The sequence below is a fragment of the Ambystoma mexicanum genome, chromosome 2p (assembly GCF_040938575.1).
Source record: "Ambystoma mexicanum isolate Mex_15411 chromosome 2p, UKY_AmexF1_1, whole genome shotgun sequence".
Classification (NCBI taxonomy): domain Eukaryota; kingdom Metazoa; phylum Chordata; class Amphibia; order Caudata; family Ambystomatidae; genus Ambystoma; species Ambystoma mexicanum.
Genome location: NC_090923.1, coordinates 1,343,043,488 through 1,343,069,951, shown reverse-complemented (window position 1 = coordinate 1,343,069,951; position 26,464 = coordinate 1,343,043,488). Strand labels below are relative to the sequence as shown.

Genomic DNA, 26,464 nt, shown 5'->3' with positions numbered 1-26,464 from the left:
AGACATGACTGACTATATCGCCATGGCGGGCGGATCTCCGCAACCGGAGGGCATTCCCACCAGATGAGATGGGTTTGTTTCATTCTATGATCTCCAAATCCTCAGAGCTTTTCTAGTTTATGCCAGAGGAGACCAAGAAAGAGGGTTTCCTGTAAAAGACGCAAGGCCAAAAGAAAGACCATCATGGCGGTACCCCTTCTGGATGATCTGTGGGAGGAGGGCCTGGCCCTCTTGAATCACCCTTGCACAGCCGCAGCCAAGTGGGATTGACTGGAGAGAAGGTACTGGGTGCCGGCGTCCGCACTCCAGTGCCTACGGACGCAGCCATCGGACTCGGTGGGTTCAGGGACCGCAAGGAAAGGTCGTCTAACCCTTTCTCGTTGTCCTCGGTCCCTTCGGACAGCGAGGGGAAGAAGTTGGACGCCATAGGGAAGAAGGTTATTTACACTGCAGCATCAACCATAAAGGCGGCCAAGGCACTGGCGATCCTGGCCAGGTATGACAAAATGTTTCTCCTCGTTGTACCACCAGCCCTCCAGGTCCACGACCCAGAAGGCCTACAGGGTCAGTTCAAAGGCATGCGGTGGAGGTGGTCCACCCCGCTGTCGCCCTCAAGGCAGGACACCGCCGAAGCAGGACTGAACTGACCAAGACGTCTGGCCCCTTCTCATTCACCCCAGTGGGAGGCCGGCTGACTGGATTACCTAGCGAGTGGAAGATCTCCACCGACCAATGGGTGTTGGACGCTCTCGCCCACGGACAAACCCTGGAGTTTCCGCACGGGTGTCCCCAGATCCCTTCGGTGGCCCGCAAAGAACAGCACCTCCATCTCTTGGAGGAGGAACGGCCATGCTATGGAAAGGGGCGATGGAGCCGATTCCACAACGACTCTGGGGCTCCGGAGTCTATTCCAGATACTTTGTCAAAAAGAAAACCGGGGCTGGAGGCCCATTCTAGACCTGCAGTGGCTCAACAAGTACCCCAAGTCCCAAAAATTCAAGATGGTCGCGTTGCAGCACATGCCTGGCCAACTGGAGGAAGGAGACTTCTTGATGTCGCTGGACCTGGAGGACGCCTACTTCCACGTCCCCATTCACAAGAAGCACTGAAGGTTCCTACGCTTCGTAGTGCAGGGACGGCACTACCAGTTAAAGGCTCTCCTCTTCGGCCTGAAGTTGGCCCCCAGGGTGTTCACCAAGTGCCTGGCACCAGTCGCAGCACACGTGTCTGCCGGGGATACACGTGTACCCGTACCTCGACGACTGGCTCATCCGGGCCAGTTCGCAAGAGTTAGCCGTCGGACACACAGAGAAGACCGTCCAGCTGCTGACTGATCTGGGATTCTCCATCAATTATCTGAAGTCCTGCTTGACACCATCGCAGAACGCACTGTTCCTAGGAGCCATTTTTTGTGTAGTTGGGTCTGTTGCTGCGCTAGAAAATAAAATACGTATGATGTATATAAACATAGTTTAGTAGTTTATTGGAGGTTCCTTGTAGAACAATGGGTACGGTGAGTCAGTTCCCTTTGAGTCAACATAGACCTCGTGGTTGCACATGCTTATGTTTCGCCATTTATCGGGCTTTATCAAGGCGTTGCATGGTACATTAATTGGTGTGTACATTCTGCTCATTCTTTGCGTTGTTCATTCGTTAAATCCATTATACCGTAATACAGGTTGTTCGTCTAGTGCATGCCATAGGACTTTCAACGTGCATTTATATCAGGTTGCAGGTTGTTGATTTAGTAACATTCAAAACACTTTTAAAGTGCATTTCATCAAGTAATTTGTATTGGTTTAGTATACCTCATGTATTCAATTCATACTCTTAAAGATTCCTTAACACTGGTGTAGGTTACAGTATCTTCTACAAGAGCGAACAAATGGAAAGTTAAGGAGGTCAGGAATAGGGCTCTGTATACAGCCTAAATGCTGATCATTGATACTATCCAGTGGTGGCGTTACATGCTGTGTTCTGGTGTGATAACTTATGGAGGGCTTCTTATGGAGTGATTCATCATTATTAGTGATATAATGTCCTTGAATTTTGTCCATAGTGGTTAGGTCTTGTGGTGGTGTTATGTGATTAACAGGTTGTTGCTGTTCAGCATGCTGGATTGTGGGTAGTCGTGGTTAGTAAAATTGCAGTGAAGCCCCTGCTCGCTGTGATATGGTTGTTGAATCTCTTTAAAGTGGATTCTTGTGACTGATGTTTACCATTATGTTCCTGTTGGATGGACTGTATTAACAGCATATCACTGCCACTATTTTTTTCTATTTGATGAAGTCCTAATATTTCTGGCAGAGGGAACAAAGAGTTTATCCATTGGTAGTTGTCTTGTGGGGTCAATAATAATCCCTGAGTGGAGGCCGGCGGAAGGTGGTACTTAGGCTTTTTTACCTTGAGTTGGAAGAATAGGTGGTACCCAAGGCGGTACAAAACTTGAAATCAGCATCTTATATAGCATATAATGCCCTGTAAGGTTAAAACAAGGTTTTTAGTGCATGTGCCTATTATCCTAGAAAGTTGGAGAATTGTTAGAGAAGTTGCCCTATTGGGACTATGTTTCCACGATCAGAAACAGACTTTAGCTAACTGCCTAGTATATTCTTACCTGTTGTGGAGGCTGCTCGCTAGAGGATGACTGTGTTCCATGCTCGTCCTGGAACACCGCCATTTTGAGTCCATTATTTAGTTGATTATTTAGTTGTGCAGTAGCCGTACTATGCATTGTATGCAATGACATGCGTTCGGAACGCATCGTTGGGAGTGGGTAGTGTGTGACTTTGTTGCAGTGTCTTGTGTATAGAATTAGTCAAGGTTTTTTACTTGTATTGTGTTCAGGCGAAAATGTCCTGGTCTATATTAGGACTGTTTTGTTTTGTGGGAGAAGACTTCATAGATGTCATGAACATAATGTGCTGCCGAGTTAGTTGGTATTAAAAGGTGGTTTTAAACTAGGATTAGCAATTTATTTGGTCCGTATTCGAGAGAGCTCATAGTCTGTAGTTCCACATCTGATTGCGGTTCTTGTTCATTGGTAGGATTTCTATGGTGTAGTAGCGTCCCACGCGAGTTAGCGCAGACGTAAGCATAAATGCATAATGGGTTGTCATAAGAAGGATGGCCATAATTAAGGATGGTAACTCATTGGATTCCTATTTTAAGAGATCCCATAGTGTGTAGCAAAACCGATTAAGGTCCATGGGTCATAGGGTGAAACGTTAGTCATGAGTGAAGCCGAACTATATGTTCAAGTGGGTAACTTGTGGTTGTGATATGGTGGTCTTCATCAGTTTTTAACATTACACCGTGTCCTGGTTAATATGCGCCTAGGAGTTTGGTGCCTCTTACTCATCCATGTGTCCCGGAAGTGGAAGGCCATTTAAAAATGGTTGCTGGATCTTTCATGATCCTTTCAAGAAGTGTTGCATTTCATTGTCCGTGTTAAGACCTTCATTAATTAACCTCAATTTACAAATCATCTTTGCTTCCTCTTGTCGTAATCTCTTTTCTTGGTTGCCCAGTCTTGGATCTGGTTTGACGCTTCTGATGCCAATGAATTTTACGTTGGTTGTCTTGTCTGGTCTTTGGAATGTTTCTTTGTTCCAATGTTCAGCCAATGCTGTTTTCGTCTCCGGGGCGACTACGGCAGTGGATACTATCAATGGTCAGCATTTAGGCTGTATAAAGAGACCCATTCCTGACCTTAATGCCCCATTTTTTTCTCCTTCTTTCCTATGTCTTCCTTCCCACACAAACCTTGTAGAAGGTACACACCAATCAAATGTATCATGCAAAAGCCTGATAAAGGGCGAAACATAAGCTTCACCAGCATGGGTCTGCCATGGATTCACAAGCGCATGAATATTCCCAGTCAGGCCAAGAATCCTCGGTAAAAACATTTTTTTCACTTACACACCGTTTTCTCCTCTAAACCAATCATTGTCCTCTGCTTCATACTGCCTCCAGCCAATGACAGTCCTCTCCCTAAGCCCCGCCTCTGGCAGCCATCTTCAAATTTGGTAAGCATGTAAAGTGTCAGTATGACCTGGAGGGAGGGTTCACATGTGAATCCATGCCAGGCCCATGTTGGCGAACAATAGTTAGTTAAGTAACTTGTTCCTTCACCAACGTGGGGTCTGGCATGGATTCACATGCTCATGAATAAAGAATACATAGCAGTACAGCATTACACAACCACCTCTGGAACAGACTCCTCTCAAGCGAGCAGGTATCATAGCACTGCTTACTGACTCTGGACTCCTCCCTGCCGACGCAGTAGAACTTCGGGAAGGTGTGCGTGGACCTCCATGTAGCACCCCTGCAGATGTCCAGCAGGGGCACACCAGACAGGAATGTGGTTGTTGCAGCGATTGCTACGGTGGAGTAGGCTTGATGGCTGGGCAGCAGTCGTTTCACCAACCAATGGCAGTGCATGATGCAGCCGGACAGCCACGTTGAGAGAGGGAAGCTTTGGACAAGGCCTTCCCATGGTTCACAGAACCAAAGTTCACAAACAGTTGAGCAGTCTTCCCAAAACTCTTTGTGCGTGTCACGTAGAACTTCAGAGCAGAAGCAACATCAAGCGAGTTCAAGGGCCTTTTAGCCGATGATGAAGGCTATGGGAAAAACACAGGCAACACCAAAGGCTTGTTAAGGTGGGATTCTGACAGAACCTTTGGAATGAAAGAGGGGTGTGCCTGCAGCACCACCCGCCACTTGTGGAAAGTCAGATATGGCCTGGATCTCAACCACCCTCCTGGCAGAGGTGATGGCCACGAGGAAAGCACAAGAGGAACTTGACTAGGGCCTGATGCATAGGCTCGAAGGGCCCCTCGCTCCCCATGAGCCTCATCAGCACCATATGGAGTTCCCACGCCGGGGCAGGAGCCTGGACCGGCGGGAAAGATCAAAACAGTCCTTTGAGGAACTCCTTAACAAGACCTTGAAAGAGGTCGCCAGTCCAGCCATGGAGGAATCTGCGGGGCTGTGACCCTCAGCGGGGTGATCTTCCACGCAGTGAAACGCATCCACTTGTGCCCGTAGCACTTCAAAGTCAACAAAGCTGTGGCCTTGGCAAGGACCGCCATGTATTTCCGCCGCCAACTAATTCTCCAAACTCTACGGCTGCAGGAGCCAAGCCCTTCGGTTCAGAAATCCAGGGCCGTGATGCAGTATTGCTCCTATGATGAGCAGATCCGTGACCACAAGCAGCTTGACCGGAGACGATGCAGACAGGCTGAGAAAGTCTGGATACCAAATCTGCCTCGGCCGTGCCAGGGCGATGAGTATCCTCCTGCATCGGCACTGTGAATGTGTTTATGACTCGTCGTAGTAGAGGCAACGCGTACAGAAACGGGCCTTCCCACTGGAAGGAGAACGCGTCCCCCCCCCCCCATGCACCCTTGTTGGTGGAACCTGCTGGCAAACTTCAGGCATTTGGAGTTCGCTGCTGTTGCAAACGGATTGATCTGGGGCCTTCCCCACTTGTCGAGGATGCAGTCCACTGGGTCCTGCCGAAGTGCAATTGCCTGCTGAGGGAGTAAGCGATGGGGTTGACTCCCACCAGGTTCAAGGGGACGAGGAACATCTCTTGTCCGACGGCCCAGTGCCACAAGTCCTGCACCTGGAGAGCGCTGGGGATCGATTGCCACCCCCCGCCTGCTTCCTGATTTTGAACATTGTGGTGGTGTTGCCCGTGAAGATCCTCACCACCTTGCCTTTCAGAGAGACGGATGGACTGACTCGAGGGCCCAGAACAGTGCCTGTAGCGCCAGAATATTGTTGTATAGATCCTTCTCCTCTGGCCGCCACAGGCCTCTGATGTGCAGATGTCCGGTGTGGGCTCCCTAGCTCTCTAGGGAAGCGTCTGTGGTGACATTTACCTGGTATGGAGAGTTTTAAAAAACCCTGTGCCCCGGGCGATGTTGAAGTGGACGCCCCACCACCTTATCGCCCGACAAACTCCTCGTCAAGCAGGATCTTGTCTGTGAAGCTTCCTTACACTTGTATCCAGTAAGCGTCCAGGAACTCCTGAAGGGGTTGCATCCGTGACCTGCAGAGCCGGATAAGGTAGATGCAAGATTACATCATACTGAGCAGCGACTTGATGGTCCGCACCATGGCAGTCTTGAGCGCAAACAACCGTCGCACTTTCCCCAGCATGGCCGCTACACTCTCCTCAGAGGGCGAAACTAGGCAGGAAGCCGTTGGAGTCTGGCTCCTAGGAACTAGTGCTAGTATAGTAAAGTGAATGTTACCTGTGCGCCACCCTCCATCAATTCTTTCGGTATGTGAGTAATTGTTGTATCCTTGCTGCAGTCGCCTAAGTAGGACCGATATTCACTTTTAGTCGGTCAGAGAGTATGTTTTTTTTTTTGTGCAAGTAGCTAGGTCTGTTGCTGCGCTAGGAAATAAGAAAATAGGTCTGATCTCTCTAAACACAGTTCAGTAGTTTATTGGAGGTTCCATGTCGAATAGGTACTGTGCGGCAGTTCCCTTTGAGCCAACATAGACCTGGTGGTTGCACATCAATGGTTACAGCTAAATAACTTGTTCCTATTCCCCACTTTTTTTAAGGTGAATGAGAGCAAACGCCCTATTATCCCAAGTCCATAACTGGCTTAGCATAGCCATTATAAACCCCTGTGAAAGGGGCAAGCTCTGTATAGGAGTGTCAGAAAGCCAGTCAGTCGGAAGTGGATGACCTAGGCAGCGCGGCTAGACTGCCAGGCGTATGCTGGCATAGACAAACCGAAAAACAGTGTAAAGTAGCGTTGAGGAGCAGAGTTGAGCAGAGCCTCCTGGGTTTTCTGGCGAGTGCTGAGAGCAGAGCCTGGTGAGTAACTTGCCAAGTCTCCTTATTGCCTACTTGCTCATACTAGCTATGAAGTACTTGGCAGCCCGCAAGTATGGCTTGCGCAGTGCGTCTTCTCATGCCGCGAAAAGACTAGGGAGCCCAGAAGATGTATTCGGAGCACGGAAGGAGGACAGGCCTGAAAAGTCTGCGGGTACTCCATACGCATTCACGGCCTTTCTTAATGTGGTACTGTAAGTATCGGGCTCACAAAACATTGCTGCTACTTCCTCTTCTCAGCCTGCTATTGTCAGTTATTGATCACCCACTATAGAGAAAAATAATTCTTTACTGAATGTGTGTCGGGCTTCAACAAGACTCTTTGGCAAAGACTGGGGAGACTGCTCCACTACTTGATGGTTGTGAAAACATTATCGGTACCAACCTTTCTGCTTCTCCCGATTTTGCAAGACTGGTCTCCGATTTCTTCAGAAACCTATGCAAGTGAGTGAAAGCGATAGTGAGCCGGAATGTCTCCCCGCTGCAAGACGCTTGGACCCAAATGAGGATTTTCAATTAGTTTCTATGCTTAACATGATTGCTTCCAGTGTTGTGGCTTTGATGGCCCTCTGTTCTACCATAGCTAAAGAGCAGAAGGAATCCAAATATGTTCTTGCAAGGCAGATGTAATCTTGGAAAACTCCTCCTTGCACATACAGACTGGCATTACTGAAACCTCCACGGGAGCACAAATCTCCATTATTTCCACATGCACAGCAAATCCAACTTCCAAAGGAAGGCGCCTTAGAGAAGTGGTATTGCAGGATGAGGCTAGTGATCTCTCAAATAGACGAGGAGGGCGATTGGGATTATGAGGAAGCCACTGTTTCTCTGCTTACCAACAAGGTGGATCTTATAAATGAAAGTCCTTCACCAGTATATTTACCGCCTGTGAGGAAAGCCAAGTGTAGATCTATCAAAACAAAGCGACAAAGTAGAAACCCCCTGATTCAGCCAGGAATACTTTGTGTCCTTTATTTGTAAAAACAGTCACTTGGGCCTGAATTCAAAGTCCATATCATTTTTTAAAATATTTATTTTGGGTATTTTCAACTGGTAATACAGCAGTCTAAGAAACAAGAAGAAAAACGAGAAGAAAAAGCAAAACAAAGTGAAAACCAATGCCCCAGTGCCCGCTGACCCCACAACCCCCCTCGGGATGGACATTAAATAGGAGATATAAGGTCCCCAAATATCGGGGGGACGTGCATGCAAGGGCAGGAGCCTTATGAAGTTCGTTTGTGTCCTGGCAGTATGTTACGTCCATTAGCGATTGCTGAATTGACGGAACCGGACCTTTGCCCCAGGACATTGTGATCCTCCTTCGGGCAAGTATCAACAGTAGTCCTGCTAGTTTGCGTACCGGGGCTGGAAGGTGTCTCGTTAGTCCGAGAAGAGTAATCTTGGGATCGGGCTGAAGGGGTGCACCTATAATTGCTGCTGTCTTCTCTAGCACCACCGTCCAGAAATGGTGAATGGCCGGGCATGTCCATGCTAGATGAAGAAAGTCTGCTAAGGGGGCATTGCATTGGCCGCACGACGGTGGGATTGTGGGGTATCAGTGTAGTCTGACGGGTGTGTGTGGTATGCTTGATGTACGAATTTGAGATGCATCTGTCTATATCTGGTGTTTAGTGATACCTTTTGAGTTTGAGCCAGGATATAACTCCAATCTTCATCTGGTATCGTCGTATGTAGGGACTTCTCTCATCTGGCTTTGGGTGTTGAGTGGTGGAGTCGTATCGGCTATTGGGGTTTTGTAGATGATGATGATGATACAAGCTTGCCTTCCCCTTGTGACTGGATTACTCCGTGTTGAAATTGCCAGGTTGTTGTGGGAATGAGGGGAAGAGGGCCTGGAGGGTGAACCTGAGCGAGAAATATATGAATGTGTAGGGCAGTGGTAGCACCTCGAGTTTTGGCCTGTTCAGATGTAAGGAAGATCTCGTCTACAAACAAGTCACCCATGTTGTGTAACTGTAGCTTGTTGGCCCAGTTCAAATAGACTTTCTCAGGGGCCAATGGGATTCCGGGAACGAACCGTATCGGAAGAAGTAGGGAGAACTGACCTGTCACATTTTTGTGCTATTTTCTTCCGGATCGCAATGGTGGAGAGCACTGTATTTAGGGCATTATGTGGTATGTGTGTGTGCCCTATAATGACAGCCCTCAGCATGTTTGGGGATGCTAGGGCTCGTTCGAGCTGAACGTGGGGGTCGAATAAAGTAAACTGCGTACCAATGGCCCAAGAATTGGGCCTGTGCAGCCCAGTACCAAGCTACGAAGGTGCTGGAGGTATTTTTGTGATACCAGTAGGGGGTGGTTCGCAAAAAGGTATAGCAATTTGGGAAGGATCACCATCTTGACCAGCAATAACCGTCCCCAGAGAGTCAATGGGAGTGATTTCCATCCATTTATTTTCCCCTGGAGTTTTTCGGTTGCTTTACCGTAGTTATCTTGCAAAAGATTTTGGTGGGATATGGATAGTTGGATGCCTAAGTATCTCACGTTGGAGTGTTCCCATCTGAAGCCATAGTTGGGGAATTCGTGGGTACCTGGGGTCAAGGGGAATATTGACTTGCTATGGTTTATTCTCAGACCGGAGATGGAACCAAATTTATTGATGTCTCGCATTACTGGGTTTAGGTTGACGATCGGGTCTTGGATTTAGAGGGCAATGTCGTCTGCCTATAGAGAGATAATTAATTTATGGGGGCCAAAGGAGAGGCCTCTGTGTGTGCTGTGCGCGAAGATCTGAAGCAAGGGGTTCCATAACTAGCTCAAACAGGATGGCCGACGGGGCTTCCCTGTCTCATCCCTCTCAAGGTCTATGGGTTGCGATCTCGTTCTGCTGAGGGTTATATGCGAGCGGGGTTGGTTGTACAGGAGCTTGACCAGTCTGATATATTGGTTGCCAAGGCCCATTTGTTTTAGGACCTCGAAGAGGAAGGGCCCTTCGATGGAATCGAAGCCCTTTTCGGCATCCAGGAGCGTTGCCACTGCTTGCTGAGATGGGTGTAGCGCTTCTATGACTCCGAACATCCGCCTAATGCCAAACGTTGTGTTCCGGCCAGGGATAAACCCTGCTTGGTCTGAGTACGAACGCGGGCATGGGGGGAGCAGTCTAGTTGCTAGGATCTTGGCCAGGATCTTATTGTCTAGATTGATCAGCGAGATTGGTATGTACGAGCTGCATGCTTTGGGGGGGGGGGGGGGCGGTTTCCCCGCTTTATGTAATAGGATCACATTTGCTTCACGGAGAGTCGGGGGTAGAACTCCTTTCTCAAGCGCTTCTTCAAAGAACTGTAGTAGTAGGGGGGTGAGGAGCGGGGCAAATGCTTTATAGAACTCACCAGTTAGTCCGTCGGGGCCAGGAGCTTTGGTGTTCGGGAGCTCTTTTATTGCTTGCAGGATTTCCTCTAGTGTGATGGGTTGGTTTAATGGCTCTCTTAGCTCGGTGTCTACCCAGAAGAGTTCGGTTTCACCCAGGTAGCGCAGGAGATCTTCCTGGTTGGCTGTGTAAGTAGAATTGTACAAATTTTGATAGAAAGCTCGGAAAGTTTCTACAATGTCTTGGTCTGTATGCACCAGTTGCCCTGGGATTTTCGGATGTGTTCTATCGAAGTGTGTTTTCTGTCTGCTATTAACAACCTTGCTAGGAGGGCCTCTGGTTTCTGCCCCTCTCTGTATTGGCGGACTCGGTGGCCTTGTGAGAGGAATTTTACTTTGCGTTATGTTGTATCTTTAAATTTGTCCAGGTCCTTTTTCAGCGTGGCGATTATGAGTGGGTTGGTTGGTGAAGGGTGTTGACGTTCCTTTAGGTGAGCATCTGATGAGGAAAGTACCCGTCGTATGAGTTTCAGAACGGCATGCTCTTTGGTTATGCAGACTCCTCTTATATAGCATTTCAGGGTTTCCCATAGGATTCCAGCTGACGAAACAGTCCTTGTTTATCGAGAAAGGAGATTTCTGTGTGGAGTTCCTCTGCGAAAACCTGGTCTAGTAGTGCTCCGGGTTTGAATCTCCAGTGCCGTCTCCCCCCCCCCCCCCCCCCCCCCCCCACCCCCGATGCATCGGGAGGGGTGCATTGAAGTGTGACTGCTGAATGGTCAGATAATGTTCTTGGGAGAATCTGACAATGGTTCCATTGGAGTTCACTATGTGCGGATACCAGGAGATAGTCCAATCGTGAGCTCGTTTTATGGACCCAGGAGTGAAATGTGTATTCGCGGTGAGTCTGTTTTGATGTCTCCAAATATCTTCCAAGTCGTAGGCTTTGCAGATTTCCAGTATCTGTAGTGCTGCTTTGGGGGTAGGGGAGGATGTTGCCAGGGACCTGTCAGTTTATGGTTCAAGCGTGGTGTTCAGATCGCCGCCCCAGATGATCGTTGCTGATCTTGCACCCTCTAGGTTTGTCATTACCCAGTCAAAGTTGTTTGACCCATCCGTGTTGGGGCCGTATGAGTTCACAATGACCTCTGTTCCCTCTAGGATCCCGCGAACAAGGAGAGCTCTACCCTCTGTGTCTTTGTTTCCTGGGAGAAGGTGGGTTTCCTGGATGAGTGCGATGTCCACTTTGTCTTCTGAGGTATTGGGTTACTTTCCTTGTCTTGGTTGGGTTATTACCCCCCGTAATGTTCCATGTGGTTAACTTGAATATGGTGGTGATGTTTCTCGTTTGCACGATTTGTTAGTCTGGTTGTTGGTGGTTGAATCGGACCACTGTTCAGTATGTTGGTATCTAGGCACAAGTAGTCTTTGGTTTGACACGTTTCTGGTGCACCTGACAGGGTCAGATGCGGGTGAGCGGCGGGGTGCGGGCCCCTGGTTGATGGGTTGGTTAGTCGTGGTGCTCCTCTGGGCCTCCTCCGCTTTGGCCACCTATGGTACGCATCCCTGCCAGTATCATGCAATGTGGTGTGCTGGAGGAAGGTATTCGCGCAATTTCTCCCGCTGCGGTTATGCTCCATGAACCAGTGTTTCTAGAAGCCACAAAAAATAAACTTGCAGGACGGCACAGATTAACAAAAGTGAAATCTATGCAGCTATTTGTGTACAAAATTCATCATACCTGTTGTAATGTTCTATCGCGGAGTGCATATATGCATGATACAGATTGGACGTAAAGACTACCTTCATGGGGGGATAACCAGCGTGACTTGCAGTTTTGAGGAACTCATGGTGGCAACAAGTTAAACGGACACAAATGAGCACAGTTCAAGGGTGTTTATTGAATAATGAATGCTAGATGCAGGTTGGAAAAACTCCTAATCTAAACCTATATCTAAGATGGGAGCAAGCGTCAAACGTCAAAGGAAAAATAAGGCAGTCCTAGTGGCGTTGTTAAAATAAAATGGGTCCATAGTAAGAAACCGATTGCTGAACCTTCACAACGAATACAAAAGGGGTGTGGGATAGTTCTCAAAAGAGAAGTGTTCTAAAATATGTCGGGAGGCGGTAGCTTGGGTCTCCCTTGCCCACATTTTGGACATGGGGTAAAATGGGAGCTTGGAACACAGTACAGTCTTGGGCTCCTCCAGCTCGAGACGACTGTTCTAATAGCAGTTCTTAGGACACACTGAAGCTTTCAGCTATCGGGGCAATCGATGGCCAAGTCTCGTTTCACTTGAAAGTTGGACCTGAGGTGTTCAACTAACAAAACAAAAGTTCCTTCAACAATTGAAGTTTGTTTCCAATGTTCGCTGGGTGATAGATTCACCCTTTGGTGCCTTTCTTCTGGGCGCTGACCCTTCCTGTATCGTATTCCACAAATCTTAATGTCTTTTTTTTTCTTTCTTCACAGTTATAAACACACTGTTTCTTGGGACTTTAAACTGCCCTTCAGGGATTTTACTAGACCTCCTGTATGACCACTTTGACCTCTTTCGGCGGCTCTCGTACGGCCTTCTGGTACCCATAGTTTCACTCGGATGGGGATTGACCAGAGTCTCTTGAATTAGCACCCATGTGGTGCCAGTTTACCCCTCTGCAGCTGGTCTCCCCTTAACACTTTTTACAGTTCAATACACAGTTCAATAAACTTGCTACTTTGCACTTCTGATCGATTCTCCCGTGGACTCACCGGCTGTTATGAACCGCTGGGCTTTTTTTGCTTTCCTGGAGTCAATGCCAGTACCACGGGTGTGGGAGCTTCCCTCGGTCCTGCTTCAGTTCATTTGCAAGGCTTGGGCAACTTTGTTTTTCTTTACAGAACTACGTGTAAAAGGTTTTCTTTTACAACATTTTCACCTTTATAATTATGCGCCCTTAGTGTGGTGCGCTCATCAATTCATACATGACACCAATAAATAACTAATTGACCTCATAAAAGATGATTAACTTTCACAAATCCAGTCACCTGGGCAGAGGTTTGTTTGGATGGGGAATGGCTTGGTAGCATGAACTCTTTAGCCCCTGGTAATAAATAATTAAATCGCATCAATGCAGTATCTGGGAGGATTGATATTGGGAGCAAGTTAATTCACATTGGTCAAATAATTAAATAGCGTCAATACAGTTTCTGTAACCCTTACTGACCTCCTGTTGGTTTGCACTTTTTAATCCGAACTCAACCCAGTACTCTAAAGCTCCTAGTAGCTGCAGACTACCACAAGATGCACATCAGTGACTCAAATATACACAATACGACCAAAGCGAGACATTTCCCCCACCACTACTCCGAGCATAGTATGGTGTGCATTCTGTCCATCCGGAGCATACCATACTCCACTGAATCCGCCTAGAACTGTGCGAGCCGGGTAGATCAATATCACCCTGCCGGCCTTGACACCTATAAAGCCCAGGGTATGGATAGATAATGGCATCCGAGTATTACCTGGTCAACCATACTTCTTTCTCCCCACCTCACTAGTTGCCACGGGAAAACACTGTCTCTCCAGGCCGCTACGCACCACATGAGTAACGCATGGCAGTGTGAATGGGTCAGGATGACCGCCTGTGTCAGTTTCTCTCCCGTTCTCCTAGATCCTCCTGTGCAACATGCTTTCCCCCGAACAGGGGAAAGAGCAAAAAAAAACCTGCAGAGGGACCCAAAAAACCAAACCCCAGGCCTACCTCCCTCTGAGGAAAAGGACTGTGCGTAAAGCCCGGGAATGGGTCTGGGACCGCCCCCTTTTTCCCTTTATATATTTCTCTGCCAGGAAACCCCCTCGACCCTAAACCAACACGAGCACCCCAAGCTGGGTGGTGGAGGTAGACCATTTCAGAAACGCGTACTGAGGCACAAGCAAAATCTGGCTGTTCCGCTCCCACACTGAATAGGCCTGGCTCAACTACCTACGCCTGTCTATGTAAACCGTAGAGAGAAGGTACAACAACGCTGTATAGTCATTCCATTCCTCCCGCTCACTTTCCCACTCCTACCTCGAAGCCAAATGCACAGCAATTTGAGAAAGCGGCTCTGCTGTGTCCATCTCAGAGCTGCACTGTCAATATGGACTGCACCAGCCATCTTTCTCCCTCGGCTCCAGCCATCTTTCTCCCTCGGCTCCAGACACCAGCACACCATGTCGACCCTGAGTAGGGGGGCGGGGGGAGAGAAATGCCGGCCTGGAAAGTGGACGGCCTCAGAGGACATCCCTCCATTGCAGCGGGCCTGGCGCCTGCCCACCTGCTGCTAACCCTTGGGGGACTTCTGACAGGACTTGAGGTGGAATCACCTCAGCCACACGCCCGCTCCCCCTGCTGGTGGGGCGTTCCATAGCCCACTGGGGAATACCACATGCTGGGAGCACGAAAAGGAAAGAGCCCGCCATACAAACCTGTACACACAACCCGTGTCACACAGAAAACCATGCATAAATGCAGGTTTACATTGGGACATGTCAGATAAACTGCTCTGGTGTTTGTTGTACTTTGTGTTGTGCGAAAGTGTTCGTGTTGGAACAGGGGGGGGGGGGCAGCAGTGGTTTAGAATGGCCTACTTTAGAGGAGGGGGGAAAAGGTGTCAAAGGGAAGGGCGATACTGCGTCTCACTCATCGTGTCCCACTCCCCATCCAGGTGATCCTACTCAGTGGTCCACCCCAGGAACTGGATCAAATGGCGATGGCAGTGTCCTGGACACCTGGATGACAGATCCCTAGGGACTAGCTAGGGAGACACCTTCAGGTTTCTCACACGTTCTAACAAAATCCAAAGAAGCACTTGCTGGGGGAAATAGTGTGGACACAAGTTAAATAGATATTAAATAAATATTGTATGTTGCATTCAGTAAGTGAGGACAGTGGCTTTACATTGAAAGCAGAATCACTATGCATACGTTTCTAGATATGAACCCGTGGGGTCTATTACCAAGGATTTAGCACATTGGCTACAAATGTATGTATGGTTTGCTTATGCCACACTCCGAGTGAGATGGATACACAAAAACGTTTTTCCAATTCTTTACATGTAGGCATATTAACTAAAATTGGTGCACTCAGTGGTCGTTATTAAAATGTGTCTGTTGCACTGTGCGGTAATTGTTAACTTTAGATCTTAGTTTAACCGAGGAAAGCAGGCATCAGTGAAGCTGAGGCACTGTCAAAGCCCATTGGGTGGGCTAGGAAGACCACCAAGAGAATAAGTAACATTTGCCTGAACCGAAATCCTGCAAATAGATTGCCCCAAGAGGAGGATGGTTTGGGAGGGGGGGGGGTCACCATCTTAGCCAAAGATCTTGCCTCCAAAGGTCCTGACGTCAGCTGTGTTGCAACAAAGGTAGAATCAGACCTTGCAGTCGCTACGTTTTTTATTACGCTGTTGTAGGTCACAGAAGATACTTGGAACTAACTGGCCTAAACTGTGAGAACAGTTCTTGGGACCACACCTTGCCCAGGATTGTAGGGATTCAACTGAATGTTAAACGGGTCGTGCAGTTAATGGAACATGAGGTCAGGAAATGCGACATTACCCCTGAATGCATGGACTAAAATAAATTAAATCAAATGACTTTCCGCCTCGAATGATAGCAATCCGAAAGTTCCTTTCACCATATTTACTTGTTGGGCGTGCAGATTTCTTTGCAATTTTCAATGGCATCTTACTTGAACAATGCGGCTAGCAAAAATGTGAAATCTTAACGGGCACCCTTTCAATCGTAACGGCAAGCAAGAGGCGGAAATCTCCAACAAATGACTGCATCCATGGCTGGCACCTCTTCCTCTTCCAGGAAGGCCTTACACATTGTACTTTTATTTTAGGCCTCATTTTTGGTTCAAAAGCTTTTACAAGTTGCTCAAAGCGGATATTGCAGAATAACAAATGTATGAAGAATCACTTCTCTTGTACTCTAGAATATTTGGGTAAAGAAAATAGAGTTTGAAGAAGCAAGATCAAAAGTCTTAAGTACATGGTTTGGGGCAACATTACTTTGCTTTCATACTTTGTCTTCCATTCACAATGTAGACTCCAAATAGCTACAACTCATTTTGTTCAACATAATTCCTTAAGGACATATGCATTTGTCAAGTTGCCATTTTAGCTGCTGAAAGTGGAAACTTGACCCATTTGAACCATCAGGGGCTGAGAAGATGGTGAAATGCCTAAATGCTGACGGGCCTCATATCGCAACTAAACTAAAATGTGTGATCCTGGGCACATTTTCTCACGGCAGAAGGGGGTACTGCTCCTCCTTTCATAATGCTACTTGGGCCCCCTCTGCAGTGCTGTAGGGGCCTTTTGCTGGGCCCATGCAACACAGAGAAACTGAGAAACATCACATTGTGATGAATTTCCTGCCTGTACTGTCTTGCCAACTTAAAAATGTTCACATTGCAGTTATTGTGAGACAGCATGAACTTTAAACCACACTACCTTATGCCACAAGTCTTCCTCATCTGTTTTGGCTTTTACTAATGTACTATATGCACAAAGGTGCAACTGGAGTAAGTGCTATATGTACAGGACCGGCAGCTTGATTGTTTTCATTTTCTGTGGGGCTATTTTGTGTTCCCAAATACTGCACGTTTTGTGTACCATGTGCAGCTAGAATAGAGTGTCACATTTTCATGTGTAGTTCTTAATGCCTGAATCCTGATGAAGGGCTGTTTCATCCTTCGTGAGATTAGAACTTGGAAAGTGCGTTCTGGCACGTGACAGAGTTTAGCCTTTCACTCGCTGAGCTGTCCAATCACACTACAGTATGTTAAACTGTGCAATTTAAAATAAACACATATCTTTCTCATACCCTCTCCTGTCCCCATCCACTCTTTTTAGTATATAACCTAATATTACAACGTTTACAAGAAATGTGCCGTGGCGTATAATGTAGCCACAAAGGGTCAAGGCACTACTGAAGGTTTTTGATATGCTCAGCTTGGGTGAAATAGCTGCTGAAATGGATGGCACCAGTCAAGTGCCTAACCCGATGAGCTGTGTGACCTGCAGCAGGTCACATGTTTGAATCTGCTGCTTCTGCAAATGCTCCTGACTTCGGTGGAAGAGGGTTTTGCATCCTATCAGGAAGTTACTTTCCATAACTCACACACTCCCTATTGCCAGGTCCCAAGTCACCAAGACACGAGGGTTAAGAGATGGCCTTCCAAGACACGAAGGTTAAGAGATGGCCTTCCAAGACACGAAGGTTAAGAGATGGCCTTCCAAGACACGAAGGTTAAGAGATGGCCTTCCAAGACACGAGGGTTAAGAGATGGCCTTCCAAGACACGAGGGTTAAGAGATGGCCTTTCAAGACACGAAGGTTAAGAGATGGCCTTCCAAGACACGAGGGTTAAGAGATGGCCTTCCAAGACACGAAGGTTAAGAGATGGCCTTCCAAGACACGAGGGTTAAGAGATGGCCTTCCAAGACACGAGGGTTACGAGATGGCCTTCCAAGACACGAGGGTTACGAGATGGCCTTCCAAGACACGAGGGTTACGAGATGGCCTTCCAAGACACGAGGGTTACGAGATGGCCTTCCAAGACACGAGGGTTACGAGATGGCCTTCCAAGACACGAGGGTTACGAGATGGCCTTCCAAGACACAAGGGTTAAGAGATGGCCTTACGAATGTCCATATTCTAGCCAATCTCCTCCTTCAATTCCCTTTTTCCCCCCTTCTGTCTCTCATACTTGCTTTGCTTTTGTAACTCCTCACTTTTTCTTGAAATTGTACAGCCTACCTATCTTTCTAGATCGATTTAACCGAGGCCCTCAGGAGGTTTGTATATTGTACACGTTTTACCAGACCCCCCACTTGTGTCTGGTGGTCCCTAGTTTTCAGATTAACACCTTGAAGCCTTACACAGGAGGGGGGAAAAGACCTTGCTCTACAAGGTGCCATCAGTAAATAATCTGTCTCCAGGGCAGAGGACGGGGTTCCTCCTTCCCCTGGAACCGATCTCCTGTTCTGTAAATTACAGCAAACTCCTAGTATTTCTGAAAGGCCAGCGTGCTGAGACACTCCGTCCCATATCAAGCTGCAAAGTCAGTTCAGGTTACAATAGCTCTTGTTCTCAGCTGGGGCCGTAGGCAGCATGCCTGCTTCCATCCGTCCCGCAGAAACCATGCTTCCAAGCTTGCCGGACAAACCAAACCCTTTTACCTCATTCTCTGCGAGTTTTGGCCCTCTGTTACAGCTAATGACTAAGTGTAACGGTATAGTCCGTAACTAAGCATTACTTCCTCACAAAACCCAACATACTGATCATACTGATTTAAGCAAAATGTGTTTTGTTCCTGGAGGCCAGAGCCACACAAACTGCTCCACTACCACTAATGGATCTGAAGACTAAGGCCATCCCAGCCCCCTCCCCAACCCCACCCCCCCTCCCGCCCTCTGAACGAGAGCAGAGCTGCTTTTGTGGTTCAGGCCTCGCCACAAATAAATTGTGGTCACCATGGCCACGCCCGTAGTCCAGTAAAAAAAGCTAATTGCTAAATGTCCATGCGTAGATGAGCTTTTCAGAGGGAGACGGACCTAGTGAGTGTCTAGTGTCTCCCTGTGATGGTCTGATGGGGAGGCCTGGCATATCATGGCACCTCTGGCATGTTCTGTCATGGGTCCACACCAAATAAAACATGGTTGATAACTGAAATAGCGTTTTGTTTTATGTATTAACTGCTATTTTAGTTTTAGGGTTTAACATCTGATCTTTTTCTGTTATTTTCATTGTGCTTGTCATGTCACTTGTTGCATTTTGCGGCCCCTGTCCAGTGACAAAAGCCTTTGTGGTTGCCTGTACGAATGTTATTTAATTCTGAAATGTTCATGCTCTGAAGTTTTCTTTTAAAATTTTCCTGAGAATATAATTTTCTTTAATTCCACTCCAGTCGACACCACATGCGAGACTTGTTTTGTGTATAGTCGGCAGTTACCTTTTGTTGTATTTACTGGAATTTGAAATAAAGGGACGAGTTAATGGTAGAGACGTCCTGATTTTACTCTCCCTATCGATGTGTCTTCCCGTGCAGTGGTTTCTACCCTGGAGAGGTAAAGGGTCATGTGCCTCAGGGCAGAATGTTAGGATCTCAAACTGTTAATATTTGCTTGACGTATGACTTTACTTGCAAGTCAAATCAAGCTTCAAAAGGGAAATTTACTGGTAAGTAATATTTGTCGTGAAACTCTCCCAGAAATGTTGAGATGGGAAAACCATCAGGAGATTTTTCTCTTATGAAGTGTATACAAAGGGACGGATGTTTTTTGCCAAGACTGCATTGTAATTTCTAATTTAACCTCTCAATGTTGCTGTTTTGCTACTGTCCTCGCAAGCAGCCATGCTACTAGGCTGTGCTGCTCCTCATTGGTTATGGCAGAATGTGATCACTGGCTGCACATCAGTCAACGTTAAGCGGCTGTGCAGAATCTGAACTGCTCATTGCACCTCATAGTCCTTTCATTTAAACTACTCGGAATATCATTGGCAGCCACCAGCTCCTTCCTCCTCTCCCCACTCTTTGCACACATGAAGTGCAATGCAACCTGGATTTCAGTTGGTCACTGTAAGGAACAAGTCTAGACCTTAAATACTTGGCAATAAACCATGTCATCGGAGATGCTCATCCTGTCCAGTTTTTTTGCGTTCCTTTTTGGAACCTTTATTCTTGACTGTATATTGGGGTAGAGGGGCTTAAAGGTGAAGCAAAGCTGCACGTCCTAGAATAAAATTAAAAAAAAACAGAATGCATTGGCTCCACTGGGAATCTGTGAACGTGTACACCTTCCTTCATCCTTCCAAGTATACAATATGTAGGTCTAAGGGAGTCCCGGTTCTTCTATTTTGCCACTTTTTACATCGCAGGATCTTAGCTAGGCATTTACAGACTTCGTACTGTACCACCCATTCACACGGCCCATTTATCTCCAGATGCAAGAAATTGGGCAGGCTCTAGACATAATAAAAACCACCACACACTGTCAGTTTTGCACTTTTGTATCTAAACGCATCACAAAAAACTCAAGCGAGTTAGTATTTGGTAAACATGGAAACATTTGCATTGCAAACCTGTGCCAATAAAGGCAAACATAGTCTATATTAATACGCACTTTGCATTGGATCAGTTTAACAATTCAAATGCAAGTGATGTTCCCTCTAACCTGGGACATCATAACTGGCACTCATTGCAATGAAAGCAATGCACTATGAATACAGTTTCAGCTCTGTTACTCCCCTACCCTTGCCCAACGTTGTATTGGTAGCAAAACTATGAGATTGCGATTATGCCCCCCTCTGCGTGAATGAAGAAACCCCCCGGAAAATACTTAGGACACTGGCTACTTTGTTAATCCTTTGGCACCAGAAGGATTAAAGAAGTTCTTGCCTTTTTAAAATACCCTACAAAGGGTGTCATAATTGCATTTATACTCCTGCTGAGCTCCGCTTTTCCAAATAATCACCTCGCTCTTGACTCGCCCGGCCCTTCTTGCAGCCAAGTACGACTCGGCCTGTTTCTGCCTGGATACACCGTCCCCACCCCTGCTGCCCCCCAGATTCGAATTACTGCCTTCAAAGAACTTGCTCTACATCTACCCCACTCTCCAGTTCAGCCGAGAAACCTCACCAGAGCAGCTATGCAGAACGGCCCTCTCCTTTCAGCCAGCCAGCAGCAGCATCTCTTACCAGGAAGCTCGAAGACCCCTCCTCCTTTGTCACTCTTAAACCACTCGATGAAAACCGCCTCTTATCCTATTTCTCTGTAAAATTTCTTTTACAATTTTCCAGCCTTTTTCGTGGTGTCATCTGTCACCACGTTCCAGACCCTTTCAGCACCCATACCCAAATATGCCACTCATGTAATTTTCCAGCCCTTGGCTTAGATGACCCTTGGCCAGTATTTTGCATAACACGACCCCCCGATAATGTTGCATTTCGTCTTGTATCCTTTATTTTCAAGGACCATCGTACTGTTAAACTGCATGCGATGCACTGCTGTTCAGCTTTCAATTTTGCATTATTTTCTGAAACTGACAATGTTAGTGTGCCTGTTGCTATGCCTTTATTTGCAGCCTGTATCCTAACCAATCTAGCCCCCTCAATTCACCAATGCTAACCCCCTTATACCCGATACTAAATGTTAGTATCAATGCTACCGAAGTACACACAGAATATACTGTCCTTTAGCTCATAACCTCCCCTTCACCCCCTTCCCACCAACACATCCATAGGTTTGCAATAGCTGGAAATGCTGCTTTTTTGGCATACTCTTGAGCGAATATGCAGTATGTGAAGGGGAGGAAGGTTCGTGCATATGACAATGCTGTGACTGTTTATGTAGCCTTCTGCATGGTATCCACGCCCAACATGCCGCTTCAGTGCGACCAGCTTTGAAATTTGGATAATGGAACAAGAATGCCTTGACACATTCTGCTTTTTTCCAGACACGAGGATGGCACAGTACGGTTCTGGGATGCTTCTGGAGTTTCTCTGAAGCCTCTCTACAAACTTTGCACTTCCAGCATTTTCCAGACTGAGTGTGAGCACAATGACAGCTTGAACCACAGCAGTGAAGAGGAGTGGCCACCCTTCCGCAAGGTACTATGTTGCTACCGAGTTCCTGGCGTAAATAGGCTGCACTGGCTGTCATTTCTGAAAATGACAGCTGTAGGAAGATTTAATCCAGGAACCAATTGGACTATTCTTATTGGAGTTGTCAAAGGGGAAAACATCCCCCCCCCAATGTCTGAACTGTGGCCTAATGCATGTCTGAATGCTCTAGGTGGTCTTCACCCCACTACCTATTGCCAAGGTCTCCCAATAGCTGAAAGGTGCCAATTTCCCCAACTGGGACCACTGCAATGCATCTATGCTGCTTATTGAATGGTGCCATGTGGCCCATGTCTAGGATTTCACTGATATTACAAAGGCATGCATTGTGTGCATGCGTAGCAAAGTGTGTGAGATGAATAGGGAGTTATTAGGTTCAATGAAGCCCATTGAGAAGCTGGATCAACAAGTGGTTGTTTGCAAGTAATGGACCAATTGGGCACAAAACCTTATGCATTTCTCACCGAGCACTGCATAAAACCGGACCTCAATATCTTCAAGACACACTAAAACCCTATCACCCTGCACGTACTCTAAGTTCAAGCTCAGCTGGCCTCCTAGTCATACTAAAAACAAACTCAGCCAGGCTAGGCGGATCATCATTCTCAGCCTTGGCCCCCATGCCGTGGAACGCACTCCCATCCCACATCCGACTCACTGAAGACCTCTTGTCTTTCCGCAAATTACTGAAAACTTGCCTCTTCCCCTAAAAACTGACCCCCAAACTCAAACTCAAATTTGATAACTGCACCGCAATGACTTTAGCAAATGCTTGAGCATAAATAGCAATGTAGCAGCATGATCCGAACGAGAAATCGAAAACTAATAACCTCTATTGGTTAGCTAAAAAGGACAAACAAAATAGAATCGGTAAAAAAAAGAGAAAAATCCATCAAAAAATGATCAAACTTGCAAAGTAGATAAAAAGAATAAGTTGTACGAGAGCAGTAACGTGGATGAAATTAATGAATGGACGAAATAAATGTAATGGACAAGAGGATCAATGTGGACATGATGAATAAAGTCAATATAGTCGATTTAAAGAATAGACAAGCCGAGTACATGAGACAGGGGTAGTGCATGGGACGGACAGATGGTGAGCACGGAACGTATCGAGTGCGTGCGACAAATGACATGGGCTGAACCGATAATGCAGAATGAATGAATGAAGTGAGTGGAGCGGATGAAGTGGATGAAGCGCGCAGAGTGGACGAGGGCGTAGAGCGGATGAGGGTGTGGAGCAGATATAGGTTGTGGTGCGGATGTAGGGTGTGAATGGATAATAGAATAGAGCGGATGTAGGGTGTTGAGCAGATCTAGGGTGTTGAGCAGACTTATGGTGCGTTGGTGTTGAGCCAATGTAGTGTGTTGAGCGGATGTAGGGTATGGTGCTGGTGTAGTGCGGAGCGGATGTAGAATGCGGAGCGAAGAGTGGGTGTAGAATGCGGAGCGAGGAGCCGGTGTCTAGTGCGGAGCGGGTGTTGAGCAAACAGACGATGTATGAAGATGGAATGAGTGAAGTGGTTGGAGGTCACGAGTGAAGTTGGTTGGAAGGAACGGGTGCAGTACGGCAAAGAAACGGGTAAAGTGGATGGTAGGAACCGAGGATGGATCTGGAAGAACGGGTGCTATATATGAACGAGACTGGTTAAGTATGAGGAAGGAATGGATGAAGTATATGGACAAAAGTAGGGTGGATGGAAGCATGTGGATAGAACATGCGAAGTGGATGGAACAAATGAAAAATGTTGGAACGGAAGAAGTATGAGGTTGGAACAGGCGAAGTATGTGAGTAGAACGGATGAACTGAGTATGCAGATAGAAATGATGAAACATGTGGAAGGAAAGGAGAAATGGTTGAATGGATGAAATAGGCGGATGAACAGGTGATGTGTTCGGAACCAGTTTAGTGGGTGGAACCAGTGTAGTGGGTAAAACGAGTGACGTGGGTGAAATGGGTGGAACCAGCTAAGTGGAGGAACGTGTGAAGACAACGTATGTGGATGGATGATGCACGAAAAAAGGATAACGTGGCTAGAACGAATGAAGGAGCAGTGCATAAATTGGTTAGAGTACATTAAACGGTTGCAGTGCTAAGACCGGGTTGGAGTGCATGGAACGGGTGCAAGTGCATGGAACGGATGCAAGTGCATGGAATGGATTGGAATGCATGGAACATATTGGAGCGCAAAGAATGGCGTGACCTATATGGAATGGTTTGGAAAGCATAGAACGTTCATTGAAAAGAATGGTTTGGAGTGCTTGAAACTGTCAGAGTACGTGGAACAGTCGGAGTACTTGGAACCAACGGAATACATGGAACTATCGGAGTAGGCTCGATCTCAAGCACCTAATTAAACCACCGTATTCTCATCTCCACTCTCACTCTCTTCTTTACATCACCACTCAAATAGAACACAGCAATACTACGACACCATTCAGTATAGCTGTTCTCATACCATCATTTGCCTCATACTCCCCATCACTCTGACTACTGCTGGTTACACACCGTCCAGCCTAGGCATTTCTCCTCAGGCCTAACACAGCCAAAATCAGTCTGGATAACAACCTCCCAGAACAAACGCATACTCCTGATCCCTCAACCTCCACACCTACCGCTAAGAAGCAGCTATCGCACGAATGCCACACCAGCTGCACACATATCCGGTGCTCACATTCACCTTTTGACTCTCTATTCTCTCTACTGACCTGAACTTCGGTTCCCGAGGGCGTTCAACCTACCAGCGCCTTGAGACCATACCAATGGTACATAAGGCGCTATATAAATTCAAAGTAACATAACAAAATGAAAGGGAGACCTTTCTACAATTTAAGGGGACAGTTGGCTCACGAATTGCTGCTTTATGATGGGCATGGTGTTATTGGATCTGACATGGCACAACGTCTGCTATTTTCATAAGCTCTTGGTGCTTTATGTTGAGTTGATTGGGGGTAGGTCGTTGCAAGTGGAGGTAGAGTATCAAAGTTGATGTGATATTGCATGCATTCCAGGACAAAGCTGCATTAAGCTTGGGTGTTTTTTGGGGCAGGGGTATGGGTGTTGACATGGCTTAGGTTTATCGTAGTGGGTACATTTGGTATACATTTTGTAGGATACTGTTCATGCGTGCAGGTAATGTGCTTTGAGGCTGTGGTGTGGGTGTTTCGCATAGTGTTGCAGTGTAATCGTGGTATGGAAAGATGCGTTGTCTGTCTGGGTGGAAGTAGGGCCGTCACGAGGAGAGTGCAGGGGGTGGGGGGGGGCGAATGCCGCAGGCCTCGCGGCTGTCTGGATGGCATTTCGTTGTGCGAGATGTCATTTGCTGTCGGCTGCAGCAGAAGAGAAGATCAACAAAAAATTTTTTTTTTTAAAGTTACACGCAACACACAGTATGCATACATGATATGATTTATTTTATTTATGTCGCGCTCATGCAGAGGTGTTTCAGAGTGTGACCAGGCAAAGGGAAGGGGAACTGGGGAGAATACAAAAACAAATGATCTTACTAGGCCCAGTGACATTGAGAATGCGCAAGTGCATGGGGAAGGGAAAAATGGGGACAGTACATGGGAGGGGGGGAGAAAGTGGAAAGTGCAGAGCATAGGAGAGAAACAAGATAAATAATAAGTTAATGAATAAATGGTGGGGGAGCGGGTGGACAATACTTTGGCACATGCCCTGTTGGTCACACTAAAACATGCACATGAATGTGGTGTGCGAGCAGAGTGGGAAGCATATTCCATACTGAGTGCATCCCTTATTCATAAAATAATGTTGCATGGGATACCCTATATCTGCGGCTCTTTCTACTGGAAATGGTCTGCCCTGGTGGAGGCCAGGCCCAGCAGAAAGCACGATTCAGAAACGGGTCTTTTCGTACCCTGGCTTCCATGGCCATCCCTGGAATGGAAATGCTCATGGCAATCATGAGCCTTAACCTTCGTTTTTGCCTTTCAACGCCTGCAATATTTTTTGCACTGAGTGTCAAAAATGCAAGTTGTTGCACCGCATTTACACTACACGTACGTACTTAACTTAGAAATCTAGACAGACACAGTGGGATTCATTAAACCTACACTGGTGCAAGTGCAGTTATGCGCTATGGCAAAATCCACCCCAGTAAAATAAGTGTTCTTTTAATGCATTGTGGCACCCAGGGCCATATTTGTCCTATTGATAATAAGTCATGGCATTTTCCCTGGGCAATTAATTGCCCTCATGCGAAAATGCATTGAAAGTATGAATGTTAGCCCTAGTTCCAATACCATGACCAATGTAACTTGCAATATTGCACCTTTCTGTACCGAGACTTATGCAGGGCCTTCACTGGGGCATGAAATTAGTGCTTTGAAATGCTTGCCTTAAAAGTTGCCTTTTGACACTTGTTCCTCCACATCAACCACTTGCTGACAAAGGATGATTTAAAGATTTTCAGTGGGCATTGTGTTTCAGCTCCCTGCTGGCTGGCTGTCTTGTGATAATCAGCGGCTATTAACTCCTAGCTGCATTTCTTTGTCTGCATTATAATGTATGCACCGAACGGGTGCCTCAGACTGTTTTCCGCTCTAAGCAATGTGGGGCACCCAACCGTCATGTTGAAATGGGCACCAACTCA

At 47.0% G+C, this 26,464-nt stretch overlaps 1 protein-coding gene across 2 annotated transcripts in view; it reads left to right on the top strand.

The window, feature by feature from the left end:
• The window catches only part of LLGL1 (LLGL scribble cell polarity complex component 1), a 557,504-nt gene that overhangs the window by 421,302 nt on the left and 109,738 nt on the right, over window positions 1-26,464 (top strand). For both annotated transcript variants that reach the window (XM_069645702.1, XM_069645701.1), the window contains exon 12: window positions 21,683-21,836. In XM_069645702.1, coding sequence (XP_069501803.1) covers window positions 21,683-21,836 — 154 coding nt within the window. The remainder of the gene's footprint in view (window positions 1-21,682; window positions 21,837-26,464) is intronic.